The following is a 19,354-nucleotide window of genomic DNA, read 5'->3' on the forward strand; positions in this document are numbered from 1 at the left end:
GAAAGGGTTTCTCTTTTGTTTGACCCAATGGCCTAGTATAGTTTCTGCCTCTTGTAGGATCTCATTAATTAAATCTAGTATAATTTATGTGACTGACTTAACCAAGCTAAATCAAATTTGCTGCGGCAACTCTGAATTCCTACACATATGCATCTTCCCTTTAAAACAACTCTTAAACTGAATCCAGCAGTGTATGATATCACACAATAATCCCGTAACTACTTTCTTTTATTCACCCAAGTGAGAAATACATAAAGAAGTTCCCATTTGAACAGATTTAACCAAAAATTCAGGGTTTAGAAGTGACACATGACAAGGGAACTCCTCCAAGTGTATTTCTTAATAACCAGCACGCGGTTCAAAAGTAAAAGGTTATGAAATACCTTTTGGTATTAAATAATGGTCTTTTTCTTATTCCTCGATTGTCAAATCTCTCCCTTTTTCTCTAGGTATTCAGAAAGGAAAGATCTCAACTTTCCAGAAGCATTTCCTAGTAGAGGGAGTTCAGCTGCACGAGGAAACCCAACTTCCCTCCCATGCATTGCTTTCCACATTTTCTTTTCAGTAGTGAGGGTGGCAGTCTGCTTGCCAGCGACTAGTCTATAATTCTCACCTCTTGGGAGGAAGGCATATGTTAGCCTTATTCTTGGAAACCCAGGAGGACTTACCCCTATGAGCACCAAGTTTTCTAAGTAACCAAGTAGGGAGCAAGAATCCAAGGGATGGGTGTTGACAAAGCTTAAGCTCTAAGTAACCAGTGGCACAGCGGGAAAAGCGCGGGCGTCTACTCACAGTCGGGCTGTTCATATGGCAACCAGTGGTGTTTGGCATTCTGGTATTCAAAGTGGGAGTTACGCTGCTGGCACTGCTGTGCTCTGAAGTCCTCAAAGTGTTTTTGGCATTCTTCTGTATTACAAAGCTGGTACTCAAAATTAACCCCAGGACAATCCTGACCGCCATTGATGGGCCTAAAGAAAAGACAACATTTAAAAAGGCCTTCTGGCTCTGGTCCAGCCGTTGAAGGCTGCAGACACAGTGCTGGAGGGCAGAAAGCCAGGGCTTTCTGAGCTGCCCGCCTCAAGTGAATGAACTCATACTTCCTAATTTCAATCCCTTAGCAAAAGCCCTATCCTCTCCCTGCTGGGGTTTGGTGGAAGGAATCCCCAAACTCAACTTTTAAACTGATTTAAAATATATGAATCAGTATATATATTTTAAAACAGTATGTTTTTCAAACAGTGTACTTAAATGCATGGTAAAAGTGTATAAAGAAACAAAAACACAGGGATATGGTCTCAGGAAAATTATATTTTCTAGCAAGTATAAAACATGTGGGTATAGCCCAAACCTGGATCACAACGCTGCACTTACACTTCCTAATATGTAACATGTAAATAATAATCCCTTGTTCCTCAGAGAAAAATGGGAAGGATTAAATAAGTACATTTAAAACACTTGGAGTGTGGCTCAGAGTGAATCTTTGCTGTTCTTCCTACTATAGTATTTATTGTTTTGTTGTTTCTACAAATGCTGCCATCATCTCTTCCTGTGAAGAGAGGAATGCTACACCCAGTCTTTAGAAAAGATGTGCTCAGAGCCCTCCTGCTGCCAAAGAAAAGGGGTGCTCTCATGTTAACCCCAGATAAGGATGACTGTTCCAAACCTCATTTCACTTATTTTTTTTTTCCTGCAGAAAATAAGGTTTGCTGAGCACACAATAGGAATTCCAAGAATTGCTCTGAGGGAACAAATGAATAACTCCCCCCACCCCACAGCTCCTCAGCCTTCTTTCATCATCTTCCTTTGCCCAGCCCTAAAGCCTCCTTCTCCCAGCTCTGAAGGGAGGGCACCTCTGTGGTTGGTGCTGCTCCTGCCCACAGGCCGATGCTTCCTAGAGAGGGTGTCACAGCCTCGGTGCCCAGGCCCCAGGGGCACAGCGATCTGCTTTTGCTGCTCTGCTCCCTGATCCTCCTAATGGCAATTTCTTCATAAATTTCTATCTTAACCATGGGCTACTCTTCACAAGATTGAAAAGTGGGAGAATTCAAAACCAATCTTAGGGTCACTATAGGTGAAACCATTGGGAGGAGGGAGAAATTGGAAGGATGGGAATAATATATACACCCTACTGTATAAAATCAATGACTAATGAGAACCTACTGTAGAGCACAGGAGAATCTACTCAATAGTCTATAATAACTTACCCGAGAAAAAAGGATGGATATATTTATAAGTGTGACTTATTCACTTTGCTGTACACCTGAAACTAATACCACATTGTAAATCAACTATACTCCAATAAAATTTAAATGAAAAAAAAAAAAAGATTGAAAAGGGGGGATTTACCCAAAAGGGACATGTAAACTCTAGTTTTCATGTTCTGTACTTTACACGTACTTCATGAAACAGAATATGAAGAACATACGATTGAAGCATTTTCTGGGTTTATTCTCAAATGAACAGAATGACAAGAGCCATACTCACATTGGATTATTGCACTGGCGTGTTCTGAAGCGAACACCGGTTCCACATGTCCGGGAACAGGAGCCAAATTTGGTCCATGATCCCCAGTTGCCATCTTGTTTTTGCTGATTAGCGTTCTTCCACATGCAGTGACCCTTATAGCACCACTTAGAAAAGGACACAAAGCAACTGTGAAAATAACGCCTAAGCTAAAGCTGAAGTTGTTACCCGAGGACAACTGTGTGAAGGACTTCATTTCTGTTTGTTTGTTTTCTTCTATTTCAGGTGAAAAATACACTTAAAAGTATCCCATAGTAATTATAATAATAAAGGTGCCCTACACACAGGCTAATTAGGACTTATATTTTCAAGCATAAAATTAAAATGAAAAAATAACCTTCATTCAGCCAAGCTTTTAAATGATCCCATTTACCAGTGGGTATCAAACATCATAATCAATAAGGATGACCTGAGCACCCAACTTGCCCAGTAGATGCTACTCTACCCTTCATCCCTTGTTATTTCTATTATTAGAGTATTTTTATGGGAAATATTCTCCCCTTTAAAATAATGACAGGAAACTATATGTCTTAATTTAGAAAATAATCAAGATATCTAAAACATATACATATACCCTTCAAAACACGTGACCTACATCTTAAAACTCTCCTTCACAATGATTCTGAGAAACAGGTCAGATATATTATTTTTACTTTTCAGAGGAGGAAAACTGGGGTCCCAGAAAGGATCCTGAGACCCTTGACCAGAAGAAACTAAGTGGGGAGGATTAAAACACGGGCACTCACAAGTCTGTTCTCCACATCCATGACTTTCTTTTCTGTGGAAAGGTTCATCTGTGCCATATATTAGATTCCAGATATATGATAATGTGATAAAAAGGAATCTATACATGTATGTGTAACTGGGTCACCATGCTATACAGTAGAAAATTGACAGAACACTGTAAACCATCTATAATGAGAAAAAATTATATATAAAACAAAACAAAATAAAAAACACGGGCACTGTAGAGGCCTAGAGCTCATAGTGCCCAGCACACGGCAGATGCCCAAACGTCTTAGTTCTTGCCCTTCTAACTTTATTTTGATCCACCTTTTTTTCTTTCTTTTTTTTTTTTTTTTTTTTTTTGTCTCTTTAGAGCTGCATCTGTGGCATGTGGAAGCTTCCAGGCTAGGGGCTGAATCAAGTTGCAGCTGCTGGCCTACATAACAGCCACAACAAAGCAGGATCTGAGCTGCATCTGCAACCTACACCACAGATCATGTCAACGCAGGATCCTTAACCTACTGAGCGAGGCCAGGGATCAAACCCACATCCTTATGGATATTAGTCAGATTCTTAACACACTGAGCCACATCGGGAACTCCCTGACCCACTTTTTTTACCCTACATCCAATAGAAGTGTTTCTTAAAACTCAACTTTCGTAAATTTAAACATAACACACATATATTTAGGAAAGTTGGATGTTCAGAGTTGGTTTACTGGATAGCTTCTTTTTATTTTTTTTGGCCACGCCCATAGTATGTGAAAGTTCCCCAGCAAGGGATCAAACTTGTGCCACAGCAGTGACCCCAGCCACTGCAGTAACAATGCCAGATCCTTAACCCACTATGCCACATGAGAACTCTGGATATCTTCTTCATAAAGCAAAAATGAATCAACTCACTGTTGCTTTTTTTTTTTTTTTGAGTCAAAAGTCTGTAATATTGAATTTTCCCAAAACAACGCACTGTATGTAATGAATTTAGCATAGTGCCTAACAGTTTAAACACAAATAATGGCAAGTTTTATTATGATGATGATGCTTGTAATTCTTATAGCAAGTACAGTTTATACACATTTGCAATAGAGCTTTAAGGAGTTCCTGTTGCAGCTCAGTGGAAAAGAATCTGACTAGTATCCATGAGGATGCGGGTTCGATCCCTGGCCTTGGTCAGTGGGTTGGGGATCTGGTGTTGCTATGAGCGGTGGTGTAGGCTGCAGACTTGGCTCGGATCCTGTGTTGCTGTGGCTGTGGTTTAGGTCAGCAACTATAGCTCCAATTCGACCCCCAGCCTAGGAACTTCCATATGCCATGAGTGCGGCCTTAAAAAAAAAAAAGACATAAGAAAAGAAATAGAGCCTTAAAGAGCTTTAAAAGAGCTAAAAGCCATATAAATCATCTTTGCCAGGTTTTGGTCCTATCTACACTATCTTATTTCCAAGCTAGTCAAAGCTCTTCAACTTGAGTTCTTAACATGCTTTTGTTTTGGGTTTCGTGATCTTTCCCCTTCTGAGTAGTGTAGCTTGGCACTTGGCCAGTTTCTGAGCATTTCAACCTCACTACTTTGAGACTGAAAACTTCTGGGCATCTTTCCCCAAGGAGCAAGGCCAAATCTTCTGTATAAGTGCGCATGACTTTATTTCTGGACAGCTTTCACAGGGAGTGGGATGCCAGCAAGTAAATCAAATCCCATTAGGGCCCAGATGCTCTGCTGAGCTGCTGCTTCCTATTCCATCAGTAGTGGCTGAATAGCGGCCCCAAAGAGACCAGGTCCTAATCCTTGAAATCTACAAATGTTCCCTTATTTGGAGGACAGTTTTTGCAGATGGAATTAAATGAGGAGTTTTAGCTGGGGAGATGATCCTGGATCATCCAGGGGACCCTGAATGCCATCACATGTATCTTTGTAAGAGAGGGGCAGAGGGAAAAGCTGAGGGACACTTGTAAGCAAAATGCATGTCATCCAGTGATTTCTTCTTCCCTACAAAAGGCAGAAGGATGCTCCATTCACTAGCATCAGGATATGCAGATTTTTCATTAAAACCTTTTAGTTTATTTTCAGCACCAATACTATATTTGATGTCACTGAGTCTCACGACCAAAATACGAATCATTAAAAATATCACAATACTGCCTGAAAAAGTTTCCTGTGCAGTCTGAAGAGCCTGGTAATAGGATAGGGAGTGAGGAAAGAGAGGCACGGGAAAGAAAGAGCTTTGGGGATGGATTTAAAGATTCTGTGCCCCTGTCTGCAGGGCTGGCTCAAGGGACTGGCTAAGAATAGAGAGGGTGGCTTCCTGGCCACTCATCTCAGAGTCATGTCTGCTCCAGGGACTCCACAGGAAACGGCCACAGACATCCCCACAAAGATAATGCATGAACGAAAATAATGACCAATTATGTAAAATATTTCAAGCATTTTTTTTTTTGCTTGTTTGCCTATGACCAACAGTTGAATATAACAGTAAATACTCAAAAAGAAAAGAAAATAAAAGAGAGGGGCTGAGGGAAATTTACACACGGAAGAGAAGCAGGCAATGTGGCTGCAAAGGCAGAGACTGGAGTGGTGTGGCCACAAGTCAAGGCATTCAGGCCGCCACCGGAAGCTGGAAGAGCCAAGAAGAGACTCTCCGTGAGAGCCCCTGGGAGGGGGTGTCATCCCGCCCACATGTGGATTTCAGATCCATGACACTGATTTGTTCTCCTGGGCTCTGGTACTGGCGGAATAATCTTCTGGGGTGATTTGTTATAGCAGCTGCAGGACACAGTACATGATGTAAATGTATTCCTGCAAAGAAGCCTCACGAACTACAGTTCTCTCAAAAGTCATGGTACAGGTCGTTTGAAAGATGACGATTATGCAACACATCTTAAACCGTCATTGTGTAAATAGATCATACTCACTTTCCCAGCAGCACATTCAGTCCCATCGAGCGGAGGCCCCTTTTTAGTCTTACAAAAGTAGGGGTTATCAGGATGGCTACACCAAAGCTGTTTACATGGGTCAAAGGTTCGGAACTGGAAGAGAGAAAAAGCAACCTCTTAGTGACATAGATTTCTACCAATAATATCGTCTATACAGTTTTTTTCATGTCAGGTTTCTTGGATATTTTAATTTCAAGTTAATAGTCAAATTGGTGGCAGGTTAGAATAAAATCAAAGAACCACTGCCTAAAAATTCCAAGTAAAGAATACTTTAGATTGCTTTTCTAAAATAACATTGATAAACATTGATTTGTCTGGGATTCTCTGGCTGACTTTTAATAGTCTGCGGGCCATTTCAAACCTAGGATTTTCCAATAGACAAGACTGGGATTGTTCTGCAATGTTAAATTATTACTTTTTTTCTTTTTTAAAGTTATACTTGATTAACATGTTGTGCCAATTTCTGCGAGATAGCAAAGTGACCTCGTCATAACATACACACACACACTCTTTTTCTCATATTATCTTCCATCATGTTCTATAGCCAATCTCTTGGATTACAATATTGGGATTTTAAAAAGAATAATTATTATGAACATTTTAAATATGAAAACATTATAGCAGTTTTGCAGCTCTCAAACCATCAAAAGGGCTTCTCTTTATCCCTATAGGTATGAACTAGTCAATTATAAACAATAAAAATGCCCATCATAATGAGTCAACTAAGAGCAGAAAATATTTGTCAAGCTTTCTATGTAAGATTATGTACTCCAAATACATCAAAGTATCACAATACATTTGTGTACTTTCTAAAGTGCTCTCTATATATTTGAGGTTCATAACAATCCATGGCTGAGGAATATGGGTTACAAGGTAGGGCTATAGTTATGGATACAAATAGCCAGAATCTTAGTTTTCCCACTCTTAAGAGTATCTTTTATTTTCCTAAAACACTTCATGATAAGATCCAAATATACATACACACATCGTGTGTCCTTTTCCCTCATCTACTCTCTTTCTAACAGTGAACATCTTGTCATTCTTTAGATACATTTTTAAGTACATATAACAAACACCAGTTCACCCACACATTCATTGCCTTCACCACTCGTTATCCACACACAGCCTTATGGTCATAGCTGTCTTTTCTTTTTTTGATTAGTATTTGTTTTGGACCTGGGTTCTTGTTCCAATTCCTATTACTTAATGCAGAAACTGTATTTTTCCACAACATTGAGCCAAAGCTTTAGAATTCTCAGGTCAAAACACTGATGCAGGTATCTATCTATCTATCTATCTATCTATCTATCTATCTATCTATATCTCTCTGTGTGTGTGTATATATATATATATATATATATGCATACAGATAAAATAGTGTATATATCTGCATATGGAGGATTTTAAGCAGCAGGTCAACTTCTTCTGATGAAATACAATATTTTTTCCCCTCTAACACAGAAAGCTTGCTCCAATATACATAAAGCCCTTATTTACTAGAAGCCTGGTTTAAGTAAGTTGCTTAATCTCTGCAAGTCTTAGCTTTTTCATTTGTAAAATAAACCTATACCAACCCCCTTCTAGTTTGTCACAGGATTGAATAAGATCATATATGCAAAGCACTTAGCTTTAGCATTTAGTGCCATAGCAAGCACAAAACCATTGATAAATATTCGTGCACCTGTGAGTCGGTAAAGTTCACCGAACAGGAGCGATGCAAATAGACTGCAAGCTGGAAAGTCTAAACTGATTGTAACGTACCGCAGTGCACATTTTATAGCCAACCCCGAAGTCAAAACGACACTGTTCATCCATAGAGTAATTAATTCCAGGAAGCTCCGGGAGTTTGGGCCAGTCATGTTCAAAAGGGTCATCAAGGAGACAGTCATAGGAACTGTAGGAAGGAAAATATTGCACGTGGTTAGATATTTTTTTATCAGGTCCTAATGAAAATGTATTCTTAGATTACGTACTCTGGAATATCATCAGATCATAGAGCAAGGTCACAAAAGCATATCTTTTAAGGTTTTTGGTTTCAGATCCATTTAGAAAAAGACCATTCATCTTTATTCGCCCCAGGAAAATAAGCTATGCATACTTAGAAATGCAGGAGAACTGTGACAACTTTATCTATGTCCCTAGCTGAACTGCCACATGGTGTGGCAGGGCAGATCCTGAAACCTGTGCTGTGGGGGACAGGTGGTATGCAGGCATTTCTTGACCAAGCCCTCCTCATCCTCAAATTAAATTTGACCATTCATTGAAGATCCCACAAAGAAGTCACTAGAGGAAAATCAGTTAAAAATTCACTTCAATTCTAGGCTTAAGGCTTAAAATATTGCAACAGCATTATGGAATCATTGTGCCAAAAGCTGAGTCACAAGAAAATATTTATCATGAACCAGTGTTTTCATTCACTGGGAGTCTTGTTATGATCAAGGTCCCAAGAGCCAGTTTGCCGTCTGTACTTCTACTATAACGCTCTCGTTACAGGCAGGGGGAGACATACTGAATGTATCTTTTCAGTTCTTGGCCACTGCATCGGGACCAGTGGTAACGATGAAACGCTGCTTGCACCAAAGGAGCCATGACGCTTCCCATCGCAGTCTCATCGCCGCACCTGTTGCCTTGTCCATCATGTTCCATTCCCAGCCTAAGACACAAAGCGAGACCCCATGGGTAAGAACGACCAGAGGAGACATGGCTATTGCAGTATTTCTGTTTTGAAAATAAGTACAGGGAAATATATATATTTTTTAAGTTCATGTGGCTTTTGTGGAGGAGTCACAGACACTGAAACTGAGAGCAGTCTGACCGAAATGCCTTTCTTCTTCTATAGCAATGAAAAGCCCAGGAGTGTCTCTGAAGCCACAGTCGCTCATTTAGTTGCAGTGCATGACCGCTTCACTGTTTTCAGCTCCTCTCACTTGGCAAGGGATGAGAGTTGCAAGCTGGCATGCCCTCTGCCCAAAGTGTGAACAATACTGAGAGAAGCAGGAAAGAAAAGACCTTCTTTTTTTCTTTATAGCTGTCAACAGTGACTTACACATGGCCAGTTTCATGGGCGACTACAAAAGCAGATGAAAAACCATCCTCATGATTCAGGGTACAACTTCTCACTGGATGACACATGCCTGTGACTGGGGCATATCCTGTAGAGAATAACAATTACTTTTATTTTCATTTTATGAGAAAACCCATTAAGAATTACTACTGGACCTTTGCCTAAGGGGGGAGAAAAACTTTTCAGGAGACAGAGGCAGTATTATTTGCTGCTAGCATTGTGCCACATTCTCTTGGGAAAGCCACAGGTAATGACTCTAAAAAGATTCATTGGGTCTGCATTTCCCTTTTCCTAAGGGAAGGAACTGCCTGGGGTTACCATTTCTGTTCTGCCCACCAACTAAGCTCGGTCTTTCTGCTGGAGTGAATGGTCCCTCTTATCATGGTACTGGTGAAGGGAGCCAGAAATTCCATCAACGTTGAAAAGAAAATGGTCAGTCCACTTTTCTCCAAAGTCTACATCAGAATTTATTAGATAAATGTAAGCTGACTTTGGGAGAAAGATCTTTGGCAGCAGACATTTCTCATGGCATCCCCTTTCCCGTTCCAGACAGTGAGTGGAAATCACACTACATTTTACAGTATCTCAGCAAGCCCGAAAGGCACACCTATTGCTGTAGAGTGTAATTTATCACAGTATTTAAGTGGCGTTAAACATCATGAATTACACAGAAGTCACTGGAAGCAAGAGAAAGAAACTGCATGCTTGGCTGAGGGATGGCAGAAGTGATAGTGGAGATCGGAACATTTGAACAGACTGCCTGATTTAGGATGACTTTCACAAAGCCATGTCCTTAAGTGTTCCTTCTACATTTAATGGGAATACCTTGCATTCCTGCAGGTCCAAAGTCTTGCCTGGTTAAGAAAATTGCATGATCATGGTGTTCAGAATGATTGGGATCAGATTTTTGTTGTTGGCAAGCCCAGCGACACACGTTCTCCAAGCTCCTAGATGGGTTTCCCCTTTCTATGAGGCTGATGGACTGAGGAAACAATACGTTAAAGGCATACATAGCATTTTTCCCAAAGGCTTCCTGTGATAACTTCCTTTGAGGTTAACATTAGAGATTTCAGGAATTAAATAATGCACAATAACACGACTGGGGCTTATTTAGATATTGACTTTCACTTGAAAATTCTAAATGCCCTTGAAGGATACCTTTATTATGATCAATATTACCTGGCACCACTAATGGAAATGGATGGTGCTGAGTTTGTTTGTTTGTTTGCTTTTTTGCTGTTGTGAAGCAACTCAATATTAACCAATTGGGTAAAAATTCTAGTAAGAATTTCTGATCTACCTTAGGCTTTTAGTTTCATAAATATTAAGAACAAAAATAGAGAATAGAAGGAAAGATTTGGGCATGAGACTTTTTTCCAGAGATGTTAAAGTGAAAGATCTTCAGTTTCTTTCCTTCCTTCCTCCCTCCTTTACTTTTCTTTTCTTTTCTTTTTTCTTTTCTTCCTTCCTTCCTTCCCTCCCGCCCCCTTCCTTCCTTCCTTCCTTCCTTCCTTCCTTTCTTTCTTTCTTTCTTTCTTTCTTTCTTTCTTTCTTTCTTTCTTTCTTTCTTTCTTTCTCTTTCTTTCTTTCTTTTTCTTTTCTTTTCTTTTCTTTTCTTTTCTTTTCTTCCTCCCTCCCTCCCTTCCTTCCTTCCTTTCCTTCCTTTCACTTCTTTCCCTTCTTTCCCTTTCTTTCTTTCTTTTCCAAAATTAATCAACCTAGGAGTTCCCATCGTGGTGCAGCAGAAATGAATCCAACTAGGAACTATGAGGTTTCGGGTTCGATCCCTGGCCTTGCTCAGTGGGTTAAGGATCGGGTGTTGCCGTGAGCTGTGGTATAGGTTGCAGACGTGGCTCGGATCTGGCGTTGCTGTAGCTATGGTGGAGGCCAGCAGCTATAGCTCTGATTGGATCCCTAACCTGGGAACCTCCATATGCCGAAGGAGTGGCCCTAGGAAAAGACAAAAAGACAAAAAAAAAAAAAAAAAAATTAATCAACCTACAGGAAGAACCTAAGTTCTTCTGTAAGCAGGCAAAACTGGTTACATTTTCATCTTGAGAAGCAGTCAAATTATGTAAACCTCACGCTGAAAAAAATAACTACATTTTTTAAAACCTCAAAGCAATGAAGAGGGGTGTCCTTATATCTTACAGTTCCCAGGGATGCACTGACATTCCTTAGAACACTGCTGCTATCACACTGTGATCAAGAGTGAAAAGTTCAGAGGGAAAAGGACCATCCTTCCCAGAGTATTTCTGATGGAATGAGAAATTGAACTTGGAGCCCCAAATTTGTCCCTACTGGGCTGACTGGCTGGCAGCTTTGTTACATTTCAGCAAATGTTTTTTTATCAGTGTTTACATTCTTAATTAAGAAAAAAAATTTGGTTTGTTATATGCTGATCACAGACTTCTCCAAGGAAATAATTAATAACCAGTTGAAGGATGTGAACATCTTGGCTGGAGCTGACTTGCCTTCAGTGTTGGAGACACAAAGTAGGCCAGGTTTATGGGATAAACCAAAGGTCAGTGGCACCCTCTCACCAGAAATGTAAGTTTTCATACAAAATGAGATGCAGACATGTGGATCTTTTTTCCTGTTTGCCAAATGCATTATTTTACTAGTATTCCATACTCAGAAGGATTAATTAATGGGGGGGGGGACGTGTAATTTTGAACATCAAGAAAGCTGCCAAGTTAGGCACCTCCCCTATGTTTCCTCCTCAAAGGAAGAGAACACTTCATCCATTCCATTATTTTCAAAGACAAGGACATATCTAGTGTCTTTTTTTTTTTTTTTTTTTTTTTTTTGTCTTTTTGCTATTTCTTTGGCCGCTCCAGCGGCATATGGAGGTTCCCAGGCTAGGGGTCTAATCAGAGCTGTGGCCACCAGCCTTCGCCAGAGCCACAGCAACGCAGGATCCGAGCCTCGTCTGCAACCTACACCACAGCTCATGGCAACGCCAGATCGTTAACCCACTGAGCAAGGGCAGGGATCAAACCCTCAACCTCCTGGTTCCTAGTCGGATTCGTTAACCACTGCGCCATGACGGGAACTCCTCTAGTGTCATTTTTAAGCCAGCTGAAGTTACAGTATGTAGAATACTTATTGTATACATTTTGACACACTTTTTGTTTTCAAAAAGATTAAAACCCTTTTAAATAAATTTTTAAAAATCATATATATATATATATATATACACACACACACAAACATACATATATATACACACACATACATATATATGTGTGTGTGTCTCATTGTGTGCTTCACTCTTCTTAACTGGAAAGACACACATGTAAAATATTGCTTTTAATAAATTATGAAAGGGTAAGGATCTCTGTTATTTTGTTTCACTGATATATTTGAAACAGCTATAATGCTTCTGAAACACAGTAGGCATTCAATATGGATGTTTTTGAATTAATAAATGAATCATAAATTTGGTGATGATAACAGATTAAGGAATTCTCTTTCCTCACAATAGTATCCATTCATTTTCATCCTTACAGTGATGCCTAAAATCAAGATAATTATCTCCAACTTCATTAGACAGAGGTGAACACAGCAAATGGTGCCTGCACCAAAGCCATTTATCATCTACTCAAATGAAGAGATTTTGGTTCATTGGGGCAGTTTCTCTTCCTCAGTTCAGTTATGTCCGTGTGAGACATAACTATACCACCTATTAGCTAAGGCTTCAGCAAACTAACCTTCTGTCTGCTAACCCCATCATTACTGTTCACAGGTCACATATTTAAAATATTTTACCTTTGCATAACCCAGCATTATCATGCGCACCAGGACGACATTTATATGCACTCCGAGGGACTCATCATGATAAATTTCATTCACCTAAAAACAAAGCAGATCATTATAAGAAAAAAAGGCAACATGAAAGATTTCATGAAATGTACAACATTTAAGGGATCGGCCATGTAATCCCCAATACTGCAGTCAAGTCGCTTTTTAAAAAAATTCAGTTTAAACCAACCTCTGAAATGAAATCACTTACTTTTAGCTTTGGAATAATTCCCGGCTATGTGAATTACTGATTTCGCAGATCCCACAATAACATGAACATAGAGAATGTGCTTTAAAAGGGCTTCATTATTTTTACTTTTATTTTTTATTTTTATTACTCAAATGAATTTCTCACATCTGTAGTTGTATAATGATCATCACAATCCAATTTCACAGAATAAAAATAAAAAATAAATAAATAAATGAAATTGTCAAAGTTAAAAAAAAATGAGCTTCATTAAACTACTGTATTAAGAGTCCACATGTGCTATAATTCACACAGAACATTCATCAAAGCAACCACAAGAGGATGACTCTGGTGTCACACCTGCCAGCTGTGAATGGTTGCAACCATGTGGAGGAAAAGAGCAAGCATGTCATCCAGGGGTACCCCTGGTGCTGCCAGGGGTGCTACATCCAGTTGGGGAAGCCTGTGGAAATGGAGCTGGTGTGCAGGAGTTGTGGTGGTCTCTCTGGAGGCCAGTAACTGGGTGGTCCTCCCATTCCACCCCCTCCAGGACTGGGGCAGCAGAAGTGGTGATCGCCTAGAAGTCCTACAGAATAGAAAGCCTTCCATATTTGAATTCCTAAGATGACTACACAAGAACATACCATATGAGTATCAGTCCTGGGTATGGCTCATTAGGGCAAAGTTGAGTCACTGCTCTTTGTCTAATTTTAAATGTTAAATTAAAATTACTATGAGTGATTTGGTATGCTTTAAAGTAATAGATATATTAGAACTTAAGTGGCCTCAGAGGTCATAGTCCAATATAGATTTATACTGACAAGGAAGGTGAAGACTGCAGAGATGAGTTGATATGCTAAAACACTCAGCAAATTATTGGCAAATGTGAATCAAAAGTAGACATATATGGTTATGCTAGTGAAAGATCAATGTGAATAACAATTGCTTAGTAAAATGCTAGCAGAAGTGGGAAAGGTGGAGTTATCTGGCTAAATTTCAAAGTTCTTAGCTGTTCTTAGGAACAGGGAACCAACATTTGTCATAATAACTAAAAGAGGGATGGAAAACCAACTGCAATCAACTTGAGATTTGGGAGGTTTGGGACAGAAGGCACAGCAAATTTAAAACCTACAGAGGAGATAAAGGCATAATCTCATAGAGAGAAGCTTTAAAAAGAAATAGAACTCAGGGATAACAGAATGCTCTTTAAAAAAAAATAAATTCATGAGTCATAAAATTGTGAATTACCACACTGACCAAGAAACAGACCAAGAAATCTCAAATTCTCCTTTTTTTTTTTTCTTTTTTGAAGGCCTGAATTGCTATGAATTTCCCTCTGAGCACTGCTTTTGTGGCATCCCATAGATTCTGAGTGGTTTTGTCTTCATTATCATTTGTCTCAAGGTATTTTTTAATTTCCTTCTTGATTTCCTCATTGACCCATTGGTGTGGTTGCCAAGGGGAAGGGGAGGGGGAGGGAATGGGATGGATTGGCAGCTTGAGGTTAATAGATGCAAACTATTGCTTTTGGAATGGATTAGCAATGAGAACCTGCTGTGTAGCACTGAGAACTGTCTAGTCACCTATGATGAAGCATGATAATGGGAGAAAAAAGAATGTATACATGTACGTGTAACTGGGTCACCATGTTGTACAGTAAAAAAAAAAAAAATTGTATTGGGGAAATAACAATAAAAAAAAAATTAGGAGTTCCCATCGTGTTTCAATGGTTAACAAATCTGACTAGGAACCATGAGGTTGTAGGTTTGATCCCTGGCCTTGCTCAGTGGGTTAAGGATCCAGTGTTGCTGTGAGCTGTGGTGTAGGTCACAGATGCGGCTCAGATCCCATGTTGCTGTGGCTCTGGGATCCCATGTAGGCCAACGGCTACAGGTCCGATTAGACCCCTAGCCTGGGAACCTCTATATGCTGTGGGTGTGGCCCTAGAAAAGACAAAAAATAAAAAATTAAAAAAAAAAAGAATCTCAAATTAAGTGTTTCAGGAATCTAATGGATCTACATATAACACTTTAAAATATCAAGGCTTTAAATGTAGAATAAAGGTACACTTACTGAATTTGTAGATGTAATAAAAAAAGGAAGTACAGCTAAGGTGGACGTAAAAGATCTTAGGGAAGCTAGTATATAGCTAGTATAAAGATGACAAAGTGTGGTTTAACAAGAAAAGATTTAGGGTCTTTTTGAGTGGAAAAATATGGATATACACACACACATAGATTTACAAATACATACACACACATACAATAGTAAGACCCAATTTAATACCTAATCAGGATTAGCCAATGAGTGAAAAAGAATCTGCAATTCACTCCTGCATTGCACAGGCATGCAGGCTGGTAGCTCATGTGCAAGTTGTCCCACCATAGACCAGAGGACACCTGAAGTATTGAGTTGAAGTTGTCCGTTCTGCCTTATGAAAGAAGTGCCTACAAATAGGAATGTATCCCGAGCCCCCTTTAAGCAAAGAGAAAGGAGTCTGGAAAATACGTCACATAAAGAATGGTGGGACAGATCTAGTGGCTAAGTCTGACACTAGCCACTAAGAGTCTCATGACATCTTGGTTCAACCACTCATTGTTTGTGGGGCCTTTATCTTTCTAAGCTTCAATCAAATGGATATAATAATGCTGCCTCATAAGGTTGGGGTAAGAATTGAAAGATTCAATTTATTCACACAGTTGCTCAAAAAATTTAAGACAAGAAGGGCAGAGGGACCTTAAAGCACATTAGAGTGTGGGAAGCAGAAAATAAAACCTAGCAATAAGATTTAATAGCCACCATATGGAAGGTGGCTCAATTTATTTTGCATATCTAGACCAAATAAAACCCAAACCCATGGGTTCATGCCATTAAAGGGGGAGATTTAAGATTGATATGAGGAAAAGCTGAATGCTGGCCAAAAAAAAAGAGCTGTGATTTCTCATGACCTTTCTGCTCATGGGCAGATTCTCTTCTCTTACTCCACACCTCATGCCTAATTGAAGACTGAATCCCCCTTCATTTCTGGATTAATTATCTGATAAGAAATCTCTGAGATCTTAGTTCCAATATAAGCACAAGTCTGAAGCCAGGCCTGTCACTAACACATTCATCCAAAGAGACTCATGGACCTTCCAAGACACTTCTCGTAAGGCAGCTGTTTTAAATTAGCAACACGGCTTCACACACAAGGTTAGAACACAGATTTAGGTGAATGTATTGAGATGTAAATACATTTAATGTTTAAAAAAAAACCTTTGAAATCAATGATAGTATGTGCACATAACAGGGGAACAATAAAATTTTAAACTAAAGAAAATAGCTAGATGACAAGAAGTGCATTAGTTTCTGGAGAAGAGGTGATGAAGGGAAGAGAGGCCCTTACAGCCACTGCAGAGCAGCAGTGACAACCACATTTTAAGTGTTATAGGAAACACACGTATCAGAAAACTATCAGAATCATAAAATAAATGAAAGGTGGCAATCATAACAAATAGCTTGTGATATCTGAGTTAGTATAATGTACATATCATCACCCTAAATTAGTCAGTTCATTGCTTTTGGTAAACTTTAAAATCAGCAGACTGCCCAGAAAGTACGATGGATAAAAACTAATGTTCTTAATGGCGACACTGCATTATAAAATGATGGAATAGAAGGACATTTTTTTAAAAGCCACATTTACCATTCACCAAAAGAAAAGTAGTATTTAACAAAGATCCCTGTTATGCTAGGCTAGTTAGATATCAGGGTGCTCCAGCATAAATCACAATCAGTTATGGAATTTTTCAAGTTGGCACACATTTGTGAAACTGTCTCAGAGTATAACTAAATTACTCTGGGCAGAAATAATCAACTAAAAGGCAATAATATTTGTACATAGCAGAAAATATTCTTTCAATGTGGCAAATCAACAAATATTTAGGTGTCTGTATTGTGCAGACCAATGAATATCATTTACTATTTTGCTTTTCAAGGTTTAAAAAGTTGCTTCCTTATTCACTTCTAAAGTGTACTTAATAAGTTGGCTGTTTGTCATCTTGCCAGGCCTCATTAATAACAGGATGCAATGTTTTTATGCTCTGAGACACACAGGATATGATAAGAGTTGGAGAAATAATCTGCACCACAGGATTAAACAGAGTCAAAGACCTGGACTCTGGCCCCACTTATGCCTCCTATAAACTACGTGACCTTGGGTAGGTCACTTAAACCCTCCAAGCCTCTTTTTTGTCACTGGCAAATGATAGTCAGCCTCCCTCTGCCTGCTTCATGAAAATCAAGCAAGATGCCACACGACTGCCCTCAGGAAAAGATAAAGCACTTTAGGACACTTCCACCTATCCACACACAAAATTTTAAAGTTTGTGGATGTATTTTTACAATCTACCTGAAAAGAGTAAACAAAAACAAAAGCAAACAAAAAAACACACCGCCCCCATCTTAGTTTTAACTGAAAAGGACTCAAAGACTCTTATACTGTAAATTTGTTTACTCTTAATGGAATCAGAGATGTAGTTTAAATTATAAACAAACAAACAAACCAAAAAACTGAGTCAAGTTGTTTAAGACAATCTTTTCCAAAAATACTCTCTAACCACTGTACCAAAGTTCCTTCCAGCAGATGGCAGCATGTACGTTTTATAGGCAGGTGAAGGACAGGCTGCTTTACACACCTGAATGTACGTATAAGTTATTAGGTCTGCCTTTTTTTATATCTACACATAAGTAAAATAACTTCCTTAAAATTAAGAATGTTAAACCAGTCTAACCCAAGGAAAACACTGAGTCACTGGATACTTAAAAGCAAAGAAAAATACTGAAGATATCTTTATTTAAATTACTTTTCAGTATCGACTGATTCAAACATTTACATAAGAGACATAAAGCAACTCAAACAGTCTGTGTATAAATGAATCACAAATTTTAACAATCAATAAATGATATACTGGAGGAACTAAAAGCATATCATACTGAACTAACCATATGAATCCCTCGAGATGGACGGAAATAATACTTGTTAAGAGAGCATTTTTACAACAGTAAGTGACAAGAGGAGCAGCTTTTTCATCAGTAACAAAGTTATCAACAACAAAGAAAACAGCATTACAAGGATCCTTCCAGGTTCCAGACACCATTCTAAATACTGTACCTACATAAATGCAAGTACTCCTTGCAATAGCTTTAGATGTGCTGTCTCCATTTTACATCTTCTCTGGGCCTAACAAAATCAAGGCCCAGAGAAGTTAGATACCTTGCCCATGGTCTCACAAGTACATAGACCAAAGGATGAACACCTAGTCAGTCTGGCTCCAGAGTCAGTAGTTTTTACTAACTTGCTACACTTCCACACACCTGTAGACCACAGCACCATCACTCTGCACAACAGATCTGATTTTAGAATAATCAATAGTGATTCATGACCCCTGAGTTTAAGAAACTGATATGGAAGCCTATTGAGAAGGAGAACTTAAAAACCTCATTTCCTTTCCATAATTATCCTTCCTGTAAATTTTAAGGAGATGAGGAATGAGACTCAAAATTTACTCCAAATAAGGATTTTTTGATGGTCTATATAATCTAAAGATAAATTGGGAAAAAATAAAGAGAGCAGATCACCAGAAAAATTGAATAAGAAAAGATAGGGCTGAAATTTACAACCAGTGTTTTGGGTTGTAAGCAAAGCATTAAGCATAAACATTCTAAGAAATCATATATTCAACACTTTATAGTGCAAATTAAAGTCTGTCCATGCAAAACTGAATATCCTTTCACCGTGTCAGCCAATCAATCCATTGGTGCAAGGGTAGATTTTCTATGAGGTGTTCAGGGTTGAGCCCAGAGTATTTATTAAATTACCTGAAAGAAGGAGTAAACAGAGTATTAATTCAACTTTCAGATGACCTTAAATTGGAAGGGGCTGCCAATGATGTGAGGAGGGGAAAAAAAAGGTAAAAGCAAATCAAGTATTCCTTTCCTTGAAAGGAAAATTCCTTCCAGGTTTGTTCCCGGACAGGACAATTTCTCCCAGGACATTTCCCTGGCAGGACAATCTGACCTGCTTTGTCTGTCTAGCTGATGAACAGCGTTGTCTGGCTTCAACAAAGCCCATTTTTCTTTCAGATG

At 39.0% G+C, this 19,354-nt stretch overlaps 1 protein-coding gene across 2 annotated transcripts in view; it reads right to left on the reverse strand.

Moving 5' to 3' along the window:
* ADAMTS3 (ADAM metallopeptidase with thrombospondin type 1 motif 3) overlaps positions 1-19,354 on the reverse strand; it is a 273,735-nt gene that overhangs the window by 31,614 nt on the left and 222,767 nt on the right. For both annotated transcript variants that reach the window (XM_084972446.1, XM_021101423.2), the window contains 8 exons: positions 13,009-13,092; positions 10,063-10,219; positions 9,220-9,325; positions 8,683-8,826; positions 7,935-8,067; positions 6,153-6,266; positions 2,485-2,630; positions 793-968 (listed from right to left, as the gene is read on the reverse strand). In XM_084972446.1, the coding sequence (XP_084828572.1) occupies positions 793-968; positions 2,485-2,630; positions 6,153-6,266; positions 7,935-8,067; positions 8,683-8,826; positions 9,220-9,325; positions 10,063-10,219; positions 13,009-13,092 (1,060 nt within the window). The remainder of the gene's footprint in view (positions 1-792; positions 969-2,484; positions 2,631-6,152; positions 6,267-7,934; positions 8,068-8,682; positions 8,827-9,219; positions 9,326-10,062; positions 10,220-13,008; positions 13,093-19,354) is intronic.

The sequence above is a fragment of the Sus scrofa genome, chromosome 8 (assembly GCF_054392235.1).
Source record: "Sus scrofa isolate SSC_HxYL_T2T_F1_AM1 chromosome 8, Sscrofa_HxYL_maternal_Yorkshire_Landrace_v2.0, whole genome shotgun sequence".
NCBI classification, from domain to species: domain Eukaryota; kingdom Metazoa; phylum Chordata; class Mammalia; order Artiodactyla; family Suidae; genus Sus; species Sus scrofa.